The sequence below is a fragment of the Rhinatrema bivittatum genome, chromosome 6 (assembly GCF_901001135.1).
Source record: "Rhinatrema bivittatum chromosome 6, aRhiBiv1.1, whole genome shotgun sequence".
NCBI classification, from domain to species: Eukaryota; Metazoa; Chordata; class Amphibia; order Gymnophiona; family Rhinatrematidae; genus Rhinatrema; species Rhinatrema bivittatum.
This window is the reverse complement of record NC_042620.1, coordinates 136,309,954-136,327,874: the sequence shown is the minus strand read 5'-3', so window position 1 is coordinate 136,327,874 and position 17,921 is coordinate 136,309,954. Positions and strand designations below refer to the sequence as shown.

Here is a 17,921-nt window from a genome sequence, read left to right as displayed (position 1 = left end):
CCCTTTCAATTTCCTCTCAATACAGTAAAGTGTTGTGGGTCCAGAACCTCACAAACTGAGTATTTTTTTATTTAATTATTTCCCTTTATCCACTCTTGGTTGCAGAAGGCACCATTTAGCATAAGCCAACTTCATGAAATCATGCTTTTTTTGAAATTTAGAATTACACTAATCTCAGAAAGCATACGACTAAAACGTTTTTACAAAATCAGAACGTTAGGTGCAAGTCTGACATGGAATTCTGTAAATTCAAAACATTTTCATAAGACATAACTCTACTGCTTTCTAATTTTCAAAACAATCGAATCACCTCATATACAAGCTGAACTAGCGGTCCTATATCTTCTTCTGTGACTGGATTCTCTTTGGGTTGCCAATTTGCAATGGGTAGGAACACCTCATTAGGAGTTGATCGCCTATGAAGAGAAAGGAGAAAAATCATAAAAGCAGCAATTAGCCAACAATGTACTTGATTTGTAGCTGTGTACCGTAACTAAAATCAAATGTGCATGAACAGAAAATCCCATGTAATGCTGGTGTCTGTTTTCAGAGATACTAATTTAAGAGCCAGATTTTTGAAACCTGACTCCATCTCCATCTGCTAGCAGGGGAGCACATAACCCATTGGTCCTGAGTCCATCTGACTACACGCTAGGAAACAATGTTTTGTTGGTCTCAATTAAAGGTATCATAATGCACCTTTCTTCAGGACTCATATGGCTACTAGAACTCTATACATTTCAGTTTCAAAACTGATTTGCACTAGGATACTTGTTCAAGGATTTCTGCACAATATTGATGCAGTGAAGATAAGTCTAATTTCAATAAAAATGAAAAAAAAATAAAAACCCCACACACATACAGAGGTTTGGCTTGCACCATAACCAGTATTTAGCGTATGGGCCTGATTCATCATGTCTTTTCCTATAGTCCAAAAATAGGAAAAAAGCCATAGGAGGTAATTTTTAAAAGCCTTTACCCATTGTAAATGGCTTTTGAAAATTGCTATGATATATGCTATTTTTACACATGTAACTCCTTTGAAAATTCACTGTATAGAGGATAACTTTAAAACATGCATGAGCACGCCCATATATGCAGCTATATGGACACATGCGCGCATGCACACATATTTTATATTGTGAGCGCAAATGGGCACACACTATATAAAATATGAGTAAATCTACCCAACATGTTCACATATCTAAAAATACACGGCATGAATTTTAAACATAGCAGGATAAATTCTGACTTATCCGGCTAAGTAGCGCTTTGGCAACTTATCTGGCTAAGTAAAAGAAAAGCACAACTTAGCTGGCTAGGTAAGACAGATATAACTAGCATTTGAAGACGTATCTGGCATTTTTATTATACAGCTAAGTACTGCTTTTTAATACTTATTTGTTTAATTGGCAGTTATGACACCACTTAGCCAGATAAATCTAAATTCATCATAAGTGGCATACATCTGCTATGCATGCGTATTTGTGCTCCTAATTTTACACGAGGAAATGTAATGCACATATTTTCCTTAGCATTTGTCGGCTTTTACGTGTAAATTTTGTAACATGCACGTGTGGAGGAAATTATCATTTACAACAATTAGTCCATCAGTTTGCCCCGTCTATCTCTAGGTCATAAAGACCACTGCAGCTCTTCAGCCTGAACTCCTCCCCAGTTTACCCAGAGCCCTCGTCCAGTCAGTATGTGGCTATAAAGAATTTTATTCTGACTTACACCAGATAATTAACAGGTATAAATATGCGCAGGCAACAGCCGTGCACGCTTTGCTTTTGCAGATTATTAAACAGCACCTTATGGGGTATGCCCCGGGGCTTGAAAAAAGGGGCGGGGCGTAGGCGGTCTGGGGCGTGGGCGTGGCTAGAGGCATCCGTAGGGCCTCTAGGCCGGGGGATCGCGTGCCGGCACTTGGCCGGCAGGCGCAACTTGAACAACAAAGGTTAGGGGGGGGTTTAGGTAGGGCTGGGGGGGCGGGCTAGGTAGGGGAAGGTGGGGGCGGGGCAGAAGGAAAGTTCCCTTCAAGGCCATTCCAATTTCGGAGCGGCCTCGGAGGGAAAAGGGAAAGCCATCGGGGTTCCCCTAGGGCTCGGCACGCACAAGGGGGCGGATTTTAAAAGGCGCGCAAATAGCCTACTTTTGTTTGCGCTCCAGGCGCAAACAAAAGTACGCTGGATTTTAGTAGATACGCGCGGAGCCGCGCGTATCCACTAAAATCCTGGATCGGCGCGCGCAAGGCTATGGATTTTGTATAGCCGGCGCGCGCCGAGCTGCGCAGCCTACCCCCGTTCCACTCCAGGGCCGCTCCGAAATCGGAGCGGCCTCGGAGGGAACTTTCCTTGCCCTCCCTCACCTTCCCCTCCCTTCCCCTACCTAACCCACCCGCCCGGCCCTGTCTAAACCCCCCCCTTACCTTTGTCGGGGGATTTACGCCTCCCAGAGGGAGGCGTAATCCCCGCGCGCCAGCGGGCCTCCTGCGCCAGGGCCGCGACCTGGGGGCGGGTACGGAGGGCGCGGCCACGCCCCCGGGCCGTTAGCCACGCCCCCGGGCCGTAGCCACGCCCCCGTACCCGCCCCCAAAACGCTGCCGACACGCCCCCCGAAACGCCGCGACGACCGGGCCCGCCCCCCCCGGACACGCCCCCCTCGGAGAAACCCGGGACTTACGCGAGTCCCGGGGCTCTGCGCGTGCCGGTGAGGGCCTATGTAAAATAGGCTTCCCGGCGCGCAGGTGCCTGCTCGCGTAAATCCGCCCGGGTTTTGGGGGATTTACGCGAGCAGGGCCCTCTGAAAATCCGCCCCAAGGTTGCACAAGTGTGCCACCCCTTTGCGCGTGCCGACCCCACATTTTAAACATGCGCGCGGCCTGACAGCGCATGTTATAAAATCAGGCGTGGCTTACTAAAATCTGGCCCTATAATGTGTAAATATTGTTCCAGCCCAGAATGCCCCTGGGCCCGCCGCTTTTTTATATCAGCAATTTATTCACACACCAATTCTGCACATGTATGAGTTTATAAAATAGCAACTATTGTGAATATACGCTACATGTGCGAGCATGTGCTAATTTTTATGCGTGCAACTCTTTTAACAATTCATCTTTTAGTGAAACTGGCCCCTAAATGTGTTATTTAGAGTTTTGTGTTTTACAATTTTCTGTTATATGATCAGCAGCCAGGAGCTCGCTCGCTGTCAGAGCAGTTCCTACTGAGGATCAAGAAACAGAGAAGAGTTCTGCTTTGGATCCCCATCCTAGAAGTTCCAGAATCCTCACAGAGCCGAACTTTCAAACCTATTCACATTACTGCATAAGTGCATGTAAGTGGATGCGCAAACATTTATCCTAGTATTTTATAAACTGCGTAGCGGGAGCTGCACATTTTATAAAATACCACGTGCTTATGCTTTGAAAGTATGTGCGTATGTTTCCGAAAGCGGTAATACTTCCAACGCAATGAAAGCGCTTATTTTTCCAACCTATTTTACAACACATACATGTGTATATTTTCGATGTGTAAAAATATATAACATGTACACGGAAAAACAGGTATTTTATTAATGTACGCACGGTCGCCGTTTGAAAATACTTTTTCGCATGTGTACTTGAAATCATCACTTCGCCGATACTTCTGTCAGTTCATCCAGTCCATCGCCAGCCATCCTCTAGCAGTTCATCCTGAACCTCCACCAATTTACCCAGACTTCCACCCAAACATTGCAGACAACAGACAGAGAAAAATTGCCCAAATAAGTTTACTAATTTATATGCGAATATCTCTTACAAAATATCAGCCTCTCGGCATACCTCATGAGTGCGCCCCGGATGCCTCTAGATCACCTCTTTTTTTGTACCGGCAAATGTGTACGTGAAACCGAAAATACGTTCATACTTTTCAATTTTTATAAAATAGAATGTGAGTGAACACAGGCTACTTATGCACGTATATGCTGATTTTCCATGCGTAAACCCCTTTGAAAATGTATTCATAAGAATACAAATGAAAATTCTCTCTGATCATGAACATATTTGAAATAAAAACGTCTAAGAATAATATCAGCACTCACCCTCTAATTCAACAGTTGCTAAAAATAGCAAGATTAATCTGGTAAGACACTACTGAACTCATACTGTCGTACAGATTAGAACTGTAAAGAGAGAAAGAAACCAGAGTTAATACCTACATTTTGAGAAGCTTTTTGTATGCAATGCTTCTGTGCAACTTGTAAATGTGGTTTATTCATGAAAAGGAATGATGAGGTTATTATTGCAAGGCTTTTCAACAGAAATGATTTTAGTAGGATTCTTAACACACTTATTAAAGGTTTGCATTGAAATTTATGGCCAATTTTTTTTCTGACCTTGCAGTTTCTTCCTACTCCTTTGGGCTTTCAGCTCACTTGGGTGGGGAAATGGCACCATGAGCCTTTGTTTGCAACTACCCAGGAATCTTTTCCCTTATTTCATACATCCCCTCCCATCTTACTTTAGTTCAATCATTGTAGTGATAGTCCTTGGATGGAAGCCATGCACCTGGGCTCCTTCTGGAACCCTGCAATCATGGGTCCTTAATCTGACCACTAGATGTCACCATTGCACAATTAATATGAATCCCTCTCTGACAGGGGCTGTGAACTCTGCCTCCACAGCATCCTTGGCTCCAGTTGTCTCATGGTGTAAAAGACCTGAACAGGGAATCAAGTCCCTGAGCTGGCCTACCTATCTGGCCAGTTATCATCTCTGATGTTGGCAATCATGAAAGAGTACCTGTATATCTATGGATGCAGCTCACTTGTTCCCAGGAAAGGTCCCACAGGACAACTGCAGCTCACTGGAACTAATGGAAAGATGATGCTGCCATCAGCAGTAGCTTATCAAAGTGCCATCACAACACTTTGATAAGCTACTGCTGATGTTAACCAAGCGCTATGGCTGACACACCTAGGATATCCTCCCTAGAAGTGCAGAATGCACCCTCAAAATCGTTTTTTTTTTTAAATCTTTTCCTTTTTCTGGCATCTAGGGATGGACCCCTTTAATATCAGAGACACTCACCTGCAATAAAGAACAACTAGCATTACAAATTTCTACATGGCTGATTTTTTTGGTGGGAAGACTTTTGTAACGACAACTCTGGCCCACTGCTATCAGTGTCATTAAGGGATAATGAATAAAGGCACAACAAAGTTATGGCTTTGGAATCTTTATTTAAACGTGGGAAACAATATTGTTCTACTATACTGTAGTGCCAGGCTGCCCCGAAAAGCATAGAGGTCTATATAAATGCTATAAACAGTGCACGTTTATACAACTTTCCCCACTTCTACCATTCTTCTGTCTCCACCCTGCCCGTGATGCCTCTTGCAAGTGCACGTAAAAAGTCTGTATGTATGTTTTACACACTCTGCCCCCTGATTGATTTTCCAAAGGCAGTTTACATGCGGAAACTGGGTAAACTCCTTTGGAAAATCAACCCCAATATTTTTGGTGCCAATATAATATGACTCTTGCATTATTTCAAGGTATTGGAATTTTTGTTTCAGGAAATATTCAAATGTGCTAAAGTCTACAAATCGTGAAGGGTTTGCTTAACCGTCAGAGGGGGATATTAGTTCCAAGCTCATTTGTACCTGCGGATCTGTAAATCAAACTTCACGGAGTTTTCCATTTCGGACAGCTGATGAACACTGAAACGAAGACCTGCTAAAAGCTTAAAAAGGAAGTGTGGGGTGGGAGGGGGTAGAAGGAAAGATTAAATGGAACAGATTAGCAAACTTACAGCAGAGGAGCCCTAGAAGTAGAAGACTGTATACTGAAGCTAGCAGAGTTCTCTGCTGATGCTGAAGCACAGGGCCAGAGCTATCAGCCATGCAATATCAAAATAAAACAGATGGCTCGAGGAAATTGAAACGCGCCTCTTCCTTTTTTAAATAACACCTCCAAAAATAAGGAACACTTTACACCTTTCTCTCACAGAACTACTGTTCACAGTCCATGAATTGTTAAGACAAAATGATTCAGGCTGAAGCTGAATCCCAAATTAATTCCACATTCTTTGTATATATTAACTTCAGCTGGGCAGAGACAGTTTTCATTCCCCCTAGCTGACATTTGTTTTCTATTAATTGCCTCGCAGTGATGATAATGATGGTAAATATGAGTACATTTGCCTAAAAGACTTAACCTGGCTCCCACTGTTCTATCTTGTCAAGTTGAAAATCCCGGTCCATGGCACTCAAAGGCTAAGTACCATCCCACGTCAGCAGTCTCACACCTTCTATCCTCAATAGCACAAGCCTAGTCATACCGGCTCCCTAAGGAAATGTGCTTCACTTCCACCACAAATAAAACCTTCTCAGGCTCTGTTTCCACCCTATGGAACTCTCTCTACCACCCAACATCAGACTAGCTTTAGATATGGCTATCATGAAACTTCTGAAATACTGCACTTGGTCTACAGCGGTAATGACAGCCCCTGACTAAGGAACACCCCCACCCGCACTCAATACCACAATCACCAGAATATGTTATTCCTTATTGTTGTCTGAATTTGTCCCAAGTAGACCAAATGTAGCCAATACCCCACTTCAAATGAGACTACATCTGCCCGTATTTCTCTCCCAATGCCTAGCAGAAAGTTGCATACCCAGTCTATACATTTACTAACTTACTAGACCTCACCATACTGCACTATTCTCTAGCAATTTAGTATTTACTGCACCATATTGCCTTGAGAATCCCTACCTATCACAGCTGTACATAATGCCTCTCCCTACAGCTGATCCTCAACTATAACAGTATTCTCTATGCTGCACCACTACTTGAAATTGTGTATTTAAACTGTTTTTATTCAATATATTTGAAAAGGCATGATATAAATAAATGATACCCATGAAAACCAGTAAGTGTGAGCAAGGGAAAAACTTTTGTTTCATTTCTTAAAGACAAGTTAGCTGACCTCATGCTTAGTGAAACACACAAATGTTCTGTGACTCACCAAAGCTGTAAGGTTTGGGCTGTTTAATTTCATTAATGAGGTGAATAGTGAGGTTGTGATCTTTGCAAAGTGCAAATATGATCTCTCAAGCTTTTACCCATTAAAACCCATGCTGCTATATTTTTTTAACCTCCTGCAAAGGTCTAAGAGCAGTTGCTGGGAATCCATTATACTGAATTACAATAATCAAGGCCTATTGATAAAGCTGATGGTTCAAGTAGGGCTATAACATATGCAACATATGTAGTTTAAACAATGACATTGTTACTACTGCCTTTACATGAGTATGCATTGACAGATCCCATTCAAATATCACATCAAGATTCCACATCTGAGCAGATGTTGGTGTATTAGTTGGAATATCATCAGATGGAGCTCTGCTTAATATTATAATCTCAGTTTTGGCTACATTTAATGCAAGTTTATTGTTGAGCAGCTCAGAGTTTTAGCACCTTCAGACAATTCTGCATTAGCAATACAGAGTTAGAACAAGTGAATATAACTGGGATAAAAAACTGGATATCTGCATATATTTATTGTACAACTCGGGCTATAAGTGTACTAAATAAATATGCTTATTCATTTTTGTTCCTTATTTTTATAAAGCACCTGAACACATTTTTATTATGTGTGCAATAACTGCTAAATGTACAAAGGTCAATATTCAAAACTAACATTTAAGTGGATAACTTGCCATTTAGATGCATAAAGGAAAATTGATTCTTACCTGCTAATTTTTGTTCTTCAAGTACTACAGATCAGTCTAGACAAGTGGGTTTTGCATCCCTACCAGCAGATGGAGACAGAAGACTAAAACCTTTAGGGCACTGCCACATAACCGAGAGTGTCACCTGCAGTCCCTCAGTATTGACCTGTACCCAAGCCAACTCTAGATTACCAACTCCTCAACAACCTCCTAAATGAGAGCGAACACCAAACCCAAAGATTGGAGCCCCCCAAACGGACAAACCACAAATCAACCCAAGGGGCTATTCACAACCTGGCAAACTTCTTTAGGTTCTGTATATATACATTCTGACAGTTCTTCCCAGTAAGCATGCCAGAACATGGACTTGCCGTAACAGTCTTGAGAACATTAAGGGGCCAGGTCTCTGGACTGATCTGTGGTATTTCAGGAATGAAAATTAGCCTAGTAGTTAGAGCAGCAAGCTATGAACCAGGAGACCAGGGTTCAAGTCCCACTGCCACTCCTTGTGACCTTGGGCAAGTCACTTTACCTTCCATTGCCTCAGGTACAAAGTTAGGCCAGGATTCATTAAACTATCGCATGCGATAGGAAGAGGGACATGAATATTGTTCAAATCGAAGGTCATCAAATCTTCACAAGAATAATCTGTTCTGTTCGTACATCTCACTTTGAATGTCAAAGTGGCCCCTAACCCCCTACCTAAACCTCATCTCGAGTTACTAGTTGGGCCTCATATAGAGGTATAAATACCTAACTACTATGAGGGCCTTATAGCTAGGTGCTCTCTCTCTCCCCACCCCCTGAATATTGCACAGCTTAACACAAAGCCAGCCTTTTTGGCCAGAAATCCTGCCCCAAACTCCTCCCCCATAACGCGGCTTGGAAAATAACTCCCTTAGATTGTAAGCCCTCTGGGGATAGGGAAATACCTACAGTACATGAATGTAATCCGCTTTGAAGTGCAAAAAGCGGAATATTAAAAAGTTACTATAATATAGTAGGTAAGAATCAATTTACCTTTCCTATTCATTCCCCAGATCAGTCCAGACAAGTGTGATGTACCCTATACTGGGAGGGCCCGCAAAAGACCCCCCTCTCAAACTTTCACCAGAGGTTGCTCTAGTGCACATGCAACCCCTCTGGAATTCTTCTCCTCTTACAAAGGTAGGCTGAAACAATAGCTTCCTTCAGCCAATGCACTATCGTGCCCTTGGAGGCCTTGCATCCATTTCTGGCACCTCCAAACAATATAAAAAAATGATCCGATCGCCGAAAACGGTTTGTGAGCTTTGCCTCCAGCAACTCAGCAGACCATTTCAGCAAGGCAGGAACTCCACAGTCTGATTCAGGTGAAACGAAGATACCACCTTAGATAAAAACGAGGGTACTATGCACAAAGACACCCACCGCATCTGAAATCTTCAGAAATGGTTTCCTACAAGACAAAGCCTGCAGCTCCGAGATCATTCTGAATGAACAAATCACCATCAAAAATACCACCTTCAGCATGAGGTCCTTTAACAACAACTTCCTCAATGGCTCAAAACAGAGGTCCACAAAGCACCCACGAGACCAAGTTTAAACTCCACACCAGATCCAATCTTTGCACCGGTGGCCGCAGATGCTCGACTCCCTTCAAAAATTGTTATGCTTGGGCTCCGGTCAGGAGGCGTGAACACCACCCAGCAGGGTGGCTCCAGGTGGAGAGAGACAGGAAGCTAGAAACAGTGTCTGGTTCCAGGCTGGGTCAAGGCAGGCAGCAATAAGCAGTGTCTAGTTCAGGCTGGGTCAGAGCAAGCGGCAATGAGCAGAGTCTAAGTTCAGGCTGGGTCAGGGCAGGCGGCAATGAGCAGAGTCTAAGTTCAGGCTGGGTCAGGGCAGGCGGCAATGAGCAGAGTCTAAGTTCAGGCTGGGTCAGGGCACAGTAAGCAGGGCAAGGCAGGTCAGAAGGCCCGTAGGCCACACACACACAGAAGGCCCGTAGGCCACACACCATAAGCGGGGCAAGGCAGGTCAGAAGGCCCGTAGGCCACACACACACACACAGAAGGCCCGTAGGCCACACACCATAAGCGGGGCAAGGCAGGTCAGAAGGCCCGTAGGCTCCACACACACAGACAGAAGGCCTGTAGGCCACACACCATAAGCAGAGCAGGGCAGGTCAGAAGGCCCGTAGGCCACACACACACAGAAGGCCCGTAGGCCACACACCATAAGCGGGGCAAGGCAGGTCAGAAGGCCCGTAGGCTCCACACACACAGACAGAAGGCCCGTAGGCCACACACCATAAGCAGAGCAGGGCAGGTCAGAAGGCCCGTAGGCCACACACACACAGAAGGCCTGTAGGCCACACACCATAAGTAGAGCAGGCAGGTCAGAAGGCCCGTAGGCCACACATACACAGAAGGCCCGTAGGCCACACACCGTAGTCAGGGCAAGCAGGTCAGAAGGCCCATAGGCCACACATACACAGAAGGCCCGTAGGCCACACACCGTAAGCAGAGCAGGCAGGTCAGAAGGCCCGTAGGCCAGGTGAGAACAGCGAGGAAGGAGGCCCGAAGGCCGCGCAAGGCAAGGCAAGGCAAGGAAAGGCCCGAAGGCCGCGCAGGGCAAGGCAAGGAAAGGCCCGAAGGCCGCGCAAGGCTAGAGCAGGGAGCCCAGGTGAGCTCGATGCCGAAGCACCGAGGCAACTGTCAGGCAGGGTTATAAGGACACACCCAGAGCACAGAGTGGACAGATAAGATGGACTGGGCCTGTCCGGAAAGCCAGCACTAGAGGGACCCCTGGTGGTGAGGCGGTTGCACTGCAGCCAAAACTGTAACAAAAACCTCACAATATCCAGATGTGAGGCCAACAATCTTTTCCCTGGAGTATACCTCTGAGATACCCCAAGGCTGCTCTCTGAACCTGCAAGGAATTGTAAACTAAGTCCTTGAAAATCACAGGCTCAGGGTATCCCTTTTGTCGCAAGCGTCGGCTCTCAAAAGTCACGAGAAAAAAGTGATCCGCCCAATCCAAGAAAATAGGACCTTGCCTTAACAGCCCTTGCAAATGAGCCAATCTCAGGGACCTGTCAATTGCGTGCAGAATCAGATCAGTGAACTATGGATGTCGCAGTCTCTACGGCACCACCAATATCACCTGGCCACGATGCCTCTCGATCCACCTAAACACTCGAACTATTAATAGTCGTGGGGGGAACACGTACAGCAGGATCCTTGTCAGCCATGCAAGAAACCAAGTCTCTATGCCCTCGGCTGCAACCTATTGTCTGCGGCTGAAGAAACTTGCTGCCTTGGCATTGCTTCTTGACACCATCAGATCCAGATGGGGATTGCCCCAAAGAGACTGGATAAGGCTGAAGGCCTCCTTTGACAGCTCCCATTCTTCTGGGTCCAACTTTTGCCTACTGAGATAGTCCAATTGCACATTGACCACTCCCACAACATATGAAGTGGCTATCCCCTGCAAATGTTGCTCTGCCCAGGCAAAAAGGTCCTGGGCTCCTCAGGCAATCATGCAACTCTTTGTTCCCCCTTGCTGATGATATAAGCCACCATTGTCGCATTGTCCGAAAATACTCTGACCATTTGACCTTGGACTTGTGGAAGGAATTCCACCAATGCCCTGCATACTGCTCTCATTTCCAAGTGATTGCTAGACCAGGATACTTCTGCTGGCAACCACAGCCCTTGTGCCATCCGTTCTTGACAGATCACCCCCCAATCCTTGAGGTTGGCATACGTGATCTCTATAACCCTGTCCAGAACCTCCAGGCCCATCCCTTGGGGTGATAGTGTCTAACGATCTGAAGTTGGCAAAACAATGTGACAAGGCAATAGCTAAAGTCAGAAGAATGCTGGGCTGCACAGAGAGAGGAATATCTAGTAAGAGAAAGGAAGTGATGATCCCCTTGTACAGGGCCTTGGTGAGGCCTCACCTGGAGTACTGTGTTCAGTTCTGGAGACTGTATCTCCAAAGGGACAGAGACAGGATGGAGGCGGTCCAGAGAAGGGCAACCAAAAAGGTGGATGGTCTTCATAAAATGACTTATGAGGAGAGATTGAAGAACCTAAATATGTATACCCTGGAGGAGAGGAGAAGCAGGGGTGTTATGATACAGAATTTCAGATACTTGAAAGGTTTTAATGATCCACGGTAAACAACAAACCTTTTCCGTTGGAAAAAAATCAGTAGAATTAGGGGTCATGATTTGAAACTCCAGGGAGAAAGACTCAGAACCAATGTCAGGAAGTATTTTTTCACGGAGAGGGTGGTGGATGCCTGGAATGCCCTTGCGGAGGAAGTGGTGAAGACTAAAACTGTGAAGGAATACAAAGGGGCATGGGATAAATACTGTGGATCCATAAAGGCTAGAGGATGGGAATGAGGAGAAGAGCCATGGGGGTGGCTTGCTGGAATAGAGGCTACTACCTGGTGATTACTACCCTTACTCAATAAGCCTTCACACAGTTAATGCAACTCTAACATTGCTCTCTGCTTCAACGGCAAGGAGAAATGTGGAAAAGAGGATTTGCATTCAGACAACAACCAACAAGGCTGAACTACACAGTCTAGGTGTACAAATAAGCATGGGGGTAGCTTGCTTATTGCAGCAGTTACTACCCTAAACCAATTAAGCCTGACACTTCACTTTGAATGCATATACAGCGTTGCTCTCCGCTTCAATGGCAGGGAGAAATGTGGAAAAGAGGATTTACATTCAGACAACATCCAACAAGGCATCGATCTGTGCAGTCTGGGTAAACAAGTATCGGGGTAACTTGCTTGATGAGGTGGTTACTACCCTTAACCATTAAGCCTTATGCTCACATTTGATGCAACTCTAACATTACTCTCTGCATCAATGGCAGAGGGTGGCAGGAAATTTGAATCAGTTACCAACAAGGGACCTGAACTTGGTGGTCAGTGAAACAGATAAGTATGGGAAAATAAGTGTGGGAGCTTGCTGGGCAGACTGGATGGGCCGATTGATATTTTTCTGCCATCATTTCTATGTTTCTATGTTTCTCCGAATTGGGCCGACATAGCCACCATGAGAGACTGGATCTGGAAGTACCTTGCAACGTTAAAGGCCAATGAAACTCCTCTGACAACAGATTCCAGTTCGACAGCAACGCCTCCTTTAGAGGGCGCACGTGGGCAAAAGCCCATGGCACCAAATTCAACGTAGATGCCATTGAACCCAAGACCTGAAGATATCCCAAGCCCTGGGCATTGGCATCCGCAAAATCCACACCACCTGAGAGTGTAACTTCCAAATGCTTTCTGAGGTGAGAAACACTCTGCCGAGCTGAGTATTGAACTTTTCCCCCAAATATTCCAGCATCTGCATAGGGCTCTGGTGACTCTTCACCAAATTCACTACCCAGCTCAAGGACCACAACATATCCATCACCATGCGCACAGACTGCCGGCATACCTCCTCCGATTTTGCTCGGATAAACTAGTTGTCCAGAAAGTATGAACTTGGATCCCCTCCTTTCGAAGAGCCATTGCCACCAACACCATCACCTTTGTGAACGCCAAACCGAACAGGAGGGCCCGAAACTGGAAAAGTTACTTCAGAACTATAACATGAAGAAACTTTAATGTTCTTCCCAAATGGATATGTGCAGATAGGCTTCCGTCAAGTCCAGCGAGGTCCGAAGAACTCCACATGACGAACTGCTTATATCACCGTCTGCAATGTTTCCATATGGAAAAACGGGGAACTTGCAGTATCACATTTCACCTTTTACAGGTGGAGGATGGGACAAAAGACACAGTAAATCAAGTACCTCCCGCGACCGTGTTCCCTGGCTGCCACTGGTACCTATCAGGCCAGCAACCGAAGGCAACACAACGTGTCCTGAATTGGCGCTTGCTTGCCTCTCACACTGCAATGAGTCACCACGAAAGCTTCCGTGATGGGGTGAAAAAATTCTAAAGCGTAGCCATCTCTTATAACCTCTAGGACCCATTGGTCCAAGGTAATCCTGGTTCAATCTTCGTAAAATCGTGATAGACGATCTTCCACTGCCATTTCGAGAGAGTGGACCAGCCTGGCTTCATTGTGAAGCCTTACCGCCACCAGCTCCTGGCCGGAGCCCTGTCAGGGATGTTTTTGGGTACCTCAAAAGGACTGCTGCCTACCAGATCCCTGGTTCTGTCCCAAAGACAATGCAGAGCCTTTATTGGGACAAAAACTGCCGCACCCCGATACCTAGAGCAAGGCAGAAAAGATTACCTGACTGTCATCTTATCCTCCAGCAGCTTATTCCCTTTAGACTTCCCCAAAACCTTCAATTGTTTCAGGTCCTTCCTGAACAATTTTTCTTCCTTTAAAGGGAAAATTACAGAGCTGAGACTTGGACCACAGTTGACTAATTATGCAACCATAGCAGACGTCGCACAGAGACTGCCGCGACCATATACCTGGCCGAAGTCCAGATCAAGTCATAAAGCATGTCAGCTTCATATGAAGTCCCAGCCTCTACCTGAGTTGCTTGGCTATTAACACCAGCATCTGCTGAAGACTTCTCCTGAGTCTTCTGGACCCAGCACAAATAGGCCCTCTGTATCAGACTTCCACAGATCACCGCTCGCAGGCTCAGTGCCGAGACTTCAAACATCCTCTCTCGATGAATTTCTAGCTTACGGTCCCTCAACATCCTTTAACGCTGCCAAACCTGCAACCAGAATAGTCATCTTGTTAGTGACCGCTGAGACCAAAGCATCCACCTTCAGCAATACCAGCAGCTGCAGGATATCCTCCGTGAGGGCATACAACTTTGCTACAGCTCTGTCCACCTTGGCGCTACCCTCCGGGAAGTCCCATTCCTGGTTCACCAGCTTCTTGATCCTTTTAGGGAGAAGAAAGACTTTCGGTGGGCCCCGGAGTCCAACCAACACTGGATCCACCCCTTCATTGTCCGACTCCTTTTGGACCACCTTAATACCCAGTTCTTTCCAAACATGGGAAATAAGAGGCCTCAGCTCCTCTTTATGGAACAGACAAATCATCCGCGGGTCATCTTCTTCCATTATTGGGACTCTTCTGGATCAGCCACGTTCTTATTCCCGTCCTGACAGACATCCACCGTGAGATCTGCTGGGTCATCCTGATCCACCCCTGGACCAACCCCAAGATCATTTTCTGGGTCATCCAGTTCCAAATCATCCGAGCCACCAGGTCCCTCAGGATGGTCCAGGTCCAGCTGGCAAAGGAGGTCCCTTGACCCCCTGGCCAAGCAACTCCTTGGCTCTTTGCAACAGGATGAGATGGCTGACAGAAATGCTCTTTTAGAGCCAGTGCTTTTTCTGGTTAAAAAGGCCTTATACATAAGCAAGACAAATTCTGAGGAAAACTCCACTTCATCCTCTCCCCAGTCAGGCCCAGAGCTTGCATCTCTTCCCTCCCCCAACGGGATTGCCGGAGACCACGGGAGAGAGGAATCCCTAGGCTCCCAAGAGTCCATCACCTTCTGAGCTGACGGGCTGTTTAGGATCCCAGTATTGATCCTGACAGGGCCTTGGGAACCTGTGGCTCTCCTACCAGCCTTGCTCCCTCCGGAGGGCTCCTCCTCTCCAGAAAAAAATTGCGACATAGCGCTGCTGCATTCATCTGTCCCCGAGCCAGGCCGTTGGCCCGACAAGCTTTCCTGCACTGGGAAACTGCTGTTGGTGACACCTTGCCTCTACATGGCCGGGCCTGCTGCAGAGGATCAGAAGCTGTGTGATCACGACTCACAGGAGAGGAGGGAAACGCTACCCAATGCAGCCTCCGGCTCCCCGAGCAGCCCAAAGCTTTCCTGCATTGGGAAATCGCTGTCAGAGCTATCTTGTCTCCACTGCGGCTGGGCCTGCTACAGAGGAATAGAAGCCGCATGATCGCAGCGAGCGGGAGAGAAGAGGAACATGGAACAGGCTCCGGCACCTCGAGCAGCCTGAAGCCACAAACAGAGGAGCTACACTGCTCCCTTCCCCAGCTTGGGCCTGCCCTGATGATCAAACCAGAAACAGCCCGAGCGGTTGCTGCTGAAAGAAAAATGTATCACTTTTTTTTTTTTTTTTTTAAAGAAACAGCAGCCACAGCAAACAAAGAAATTCAAGCAAAAAGGAATACTTCCCTGCTGCTGGCAACACCTTTGGGAAGGAGCCTTCAGGGGATAAGAGGGAACCAGGACCCCTGGCTGTCAAAACCCTGGATCTGCTGCAGGCTAAAGCTAATTAGGGATTACTAACCCCACGTTTGCCTAAACCCAGCAGTCTGGACTGATCTGGGTACGTACAGGGAAACCCCCGCTCAACTGGCTCAACCTGAGGGATGGCCCACGAAGGAACCTAACACCTCCGGGAGCGTCTTCTAACTTCTCTTCTTCTCTCCTTTCTTTCTTTCATTTTTCTTGACTGCAGCTTTGCACCTCTACCATCTGCTGGAGAGAGAGGAATACCGAGGGACTGCAGGTGGCACTCTTGGTTATGTAGCAGTGCCGCAAAGCTTTTAGTTCTCTGCCTCCAACTGCTGGTAGGGATGCAAAACCCAGTTGTCTGGACTGATCTGGGGTACGAACAGGAACTTCTGAGTTATCCATCTAAATGGATTTGAATATTGACCTCACAATCTTTTAATGTAAGCCTGGGTAACCATTGTGTTGAACCTTTAAAAATATAACAAAATCCTCTAAAATCTTGACAAACAAAAGGGATCTTTACCCTGATAAGAACTCTAATATATGAGATGAGTCAGCTCAGAAAATTGTGGAATAGTCCCTTACCAACAGGGGCATGGACTTTTAGCTGGGTTGGCAGATCGGGGCACAATCTTCAGAAAGACAATTTACGTGCTTAGATTGCTATTTACCAATGCAAATGATTCTGAAAATTAGCTCCTTGGTGCAATGTCCAAAGGTAAAAGTACCTGCAGACTTGATATCAAAGTAAGCAGTCTGAAAATTGCTTCATTTATTCTTAACTATGTTTCCCTATTAAAATACTCAGGAAATGGTGAAATTAGGGATAAAACATTTAGTAAAATACATATCAGTAAACAGTGTAGGAGATCTTAGCATCAGCTACACAGCTATACAACTATCAGAACTTTCTGTAAATACCATTTCTGCTTCCCTAAATATCACTTCTCTTTTGATCTTCACACTGTAGCAATTCATAGAAACCACCCATTTAGTTTCTTTTTAAAAATTCACCTATACAGGTAGAAAAGTACACATCTATTTTGCCCCTGTTATTTCTATGAGTGAAAGAAAGAGGGCAAAACTAAGCACATATATTTGAAAATTCAATTATGCATGTGGAGGTTGATATTCAAACGTATCCAGGAAGGTAAGTTAGCCAGATAAGACTTACCTGGCTAACTTTCATGGGATATTCAGCAGCACGCTATGCTGCTGAATATCTGTTTAAAAAATGCTAGTTAGCTGGATAAGTTTTACCTGTCTAATAGTTAACGTAACCAGGTAAGTCCAAATAGTTCTACTTATCGGGCTAAGTTATCTGCATAAGTAGCACCGTCCTGTTTTGCCCATTGCCTGCTCCTGACTTATCTGGCTATGTACTTAGTTGGATAAGTGGTTTATCCGTCTAAGTGGTAACCACTGATCATAGCCGGATATTCAGCGGCTGCCACTTAGCGTTTAGCATTTTTGAATATTGGGCTCATGCAGTTTACTCTGCTGACCAAATTGCACCCCAGCCCCCCTACCCCATGAATGCCTATTTTAAAAATAGCTAAATCTAACCACCTACTCTGCAAGGTGCAATTTCCAGCTGGGGGAGGATCTAGCCAACTAGATGCTTAATTATCCAGCTAAATCCTGTTGAAAATTGCCCTCAAAAACATCCAAGACCATACAAAGAAAACAAATTTACTTTTGTTCCAGCCTTCATAGGATTTCCAAGGTCACAGACTGCTAGGCGAGTTTGATTCTCTGTTTTAAATGCGCATGCCAATCTTGATAAAGACTGCAACGGAAGAGAGAGAGAGAGGGTTTTAAGGCACTGTACAACAGTACCCACCATAAACCTGTATTACATAAGCAGGAAGGTCAAGTTTCATGTCCCCACCATCTTGCGCATACACAATGGAGTGAATTTTCAAAGGACTTACATACATAAATGTAGCATATATCATAATCATTTTCAAAAGTCCATTTACGCACGTAAAACCTTTTGAAAAT

At 45.6% G+C, this 17,921-nt stretch overlaps 1 protein-coding gene across 1 annotated transcript in view; it reads right to left on the bottom strand.

Annotated features, from left to right (window-relative positions):
• The window catches only part of ITGAV (integrin subunit alpha V), a 182,176-nt gene that overhangs the window by 20,608 nt on the left and 143,647 nt on the right, over positions 1-17,921 (bottom strand). The window contains exons 21-24 of the mRNA XM_029605959.1: positions 17,614-17,706; positions 5,647-5,726; positions 4,084-4,164; positions 311-416 (exon numbers count right to left, since the gene is read on the bottom strand). Of these exons, the coding sequence (XP_029461819.1) occupies positions 4,092-4,164; positions 5,647-5,726; positions 17,614-17,706 (246 nt within the window). The 3' untranslated portion in view covers positions 311-416; positions 4,084-4,091. The remainder of the gene's footprint in view (positions 1-310; positions 417-4,083; positions 4,165-5,646; positions 5,727-17,613; positions 17,707-17,921) is intronic.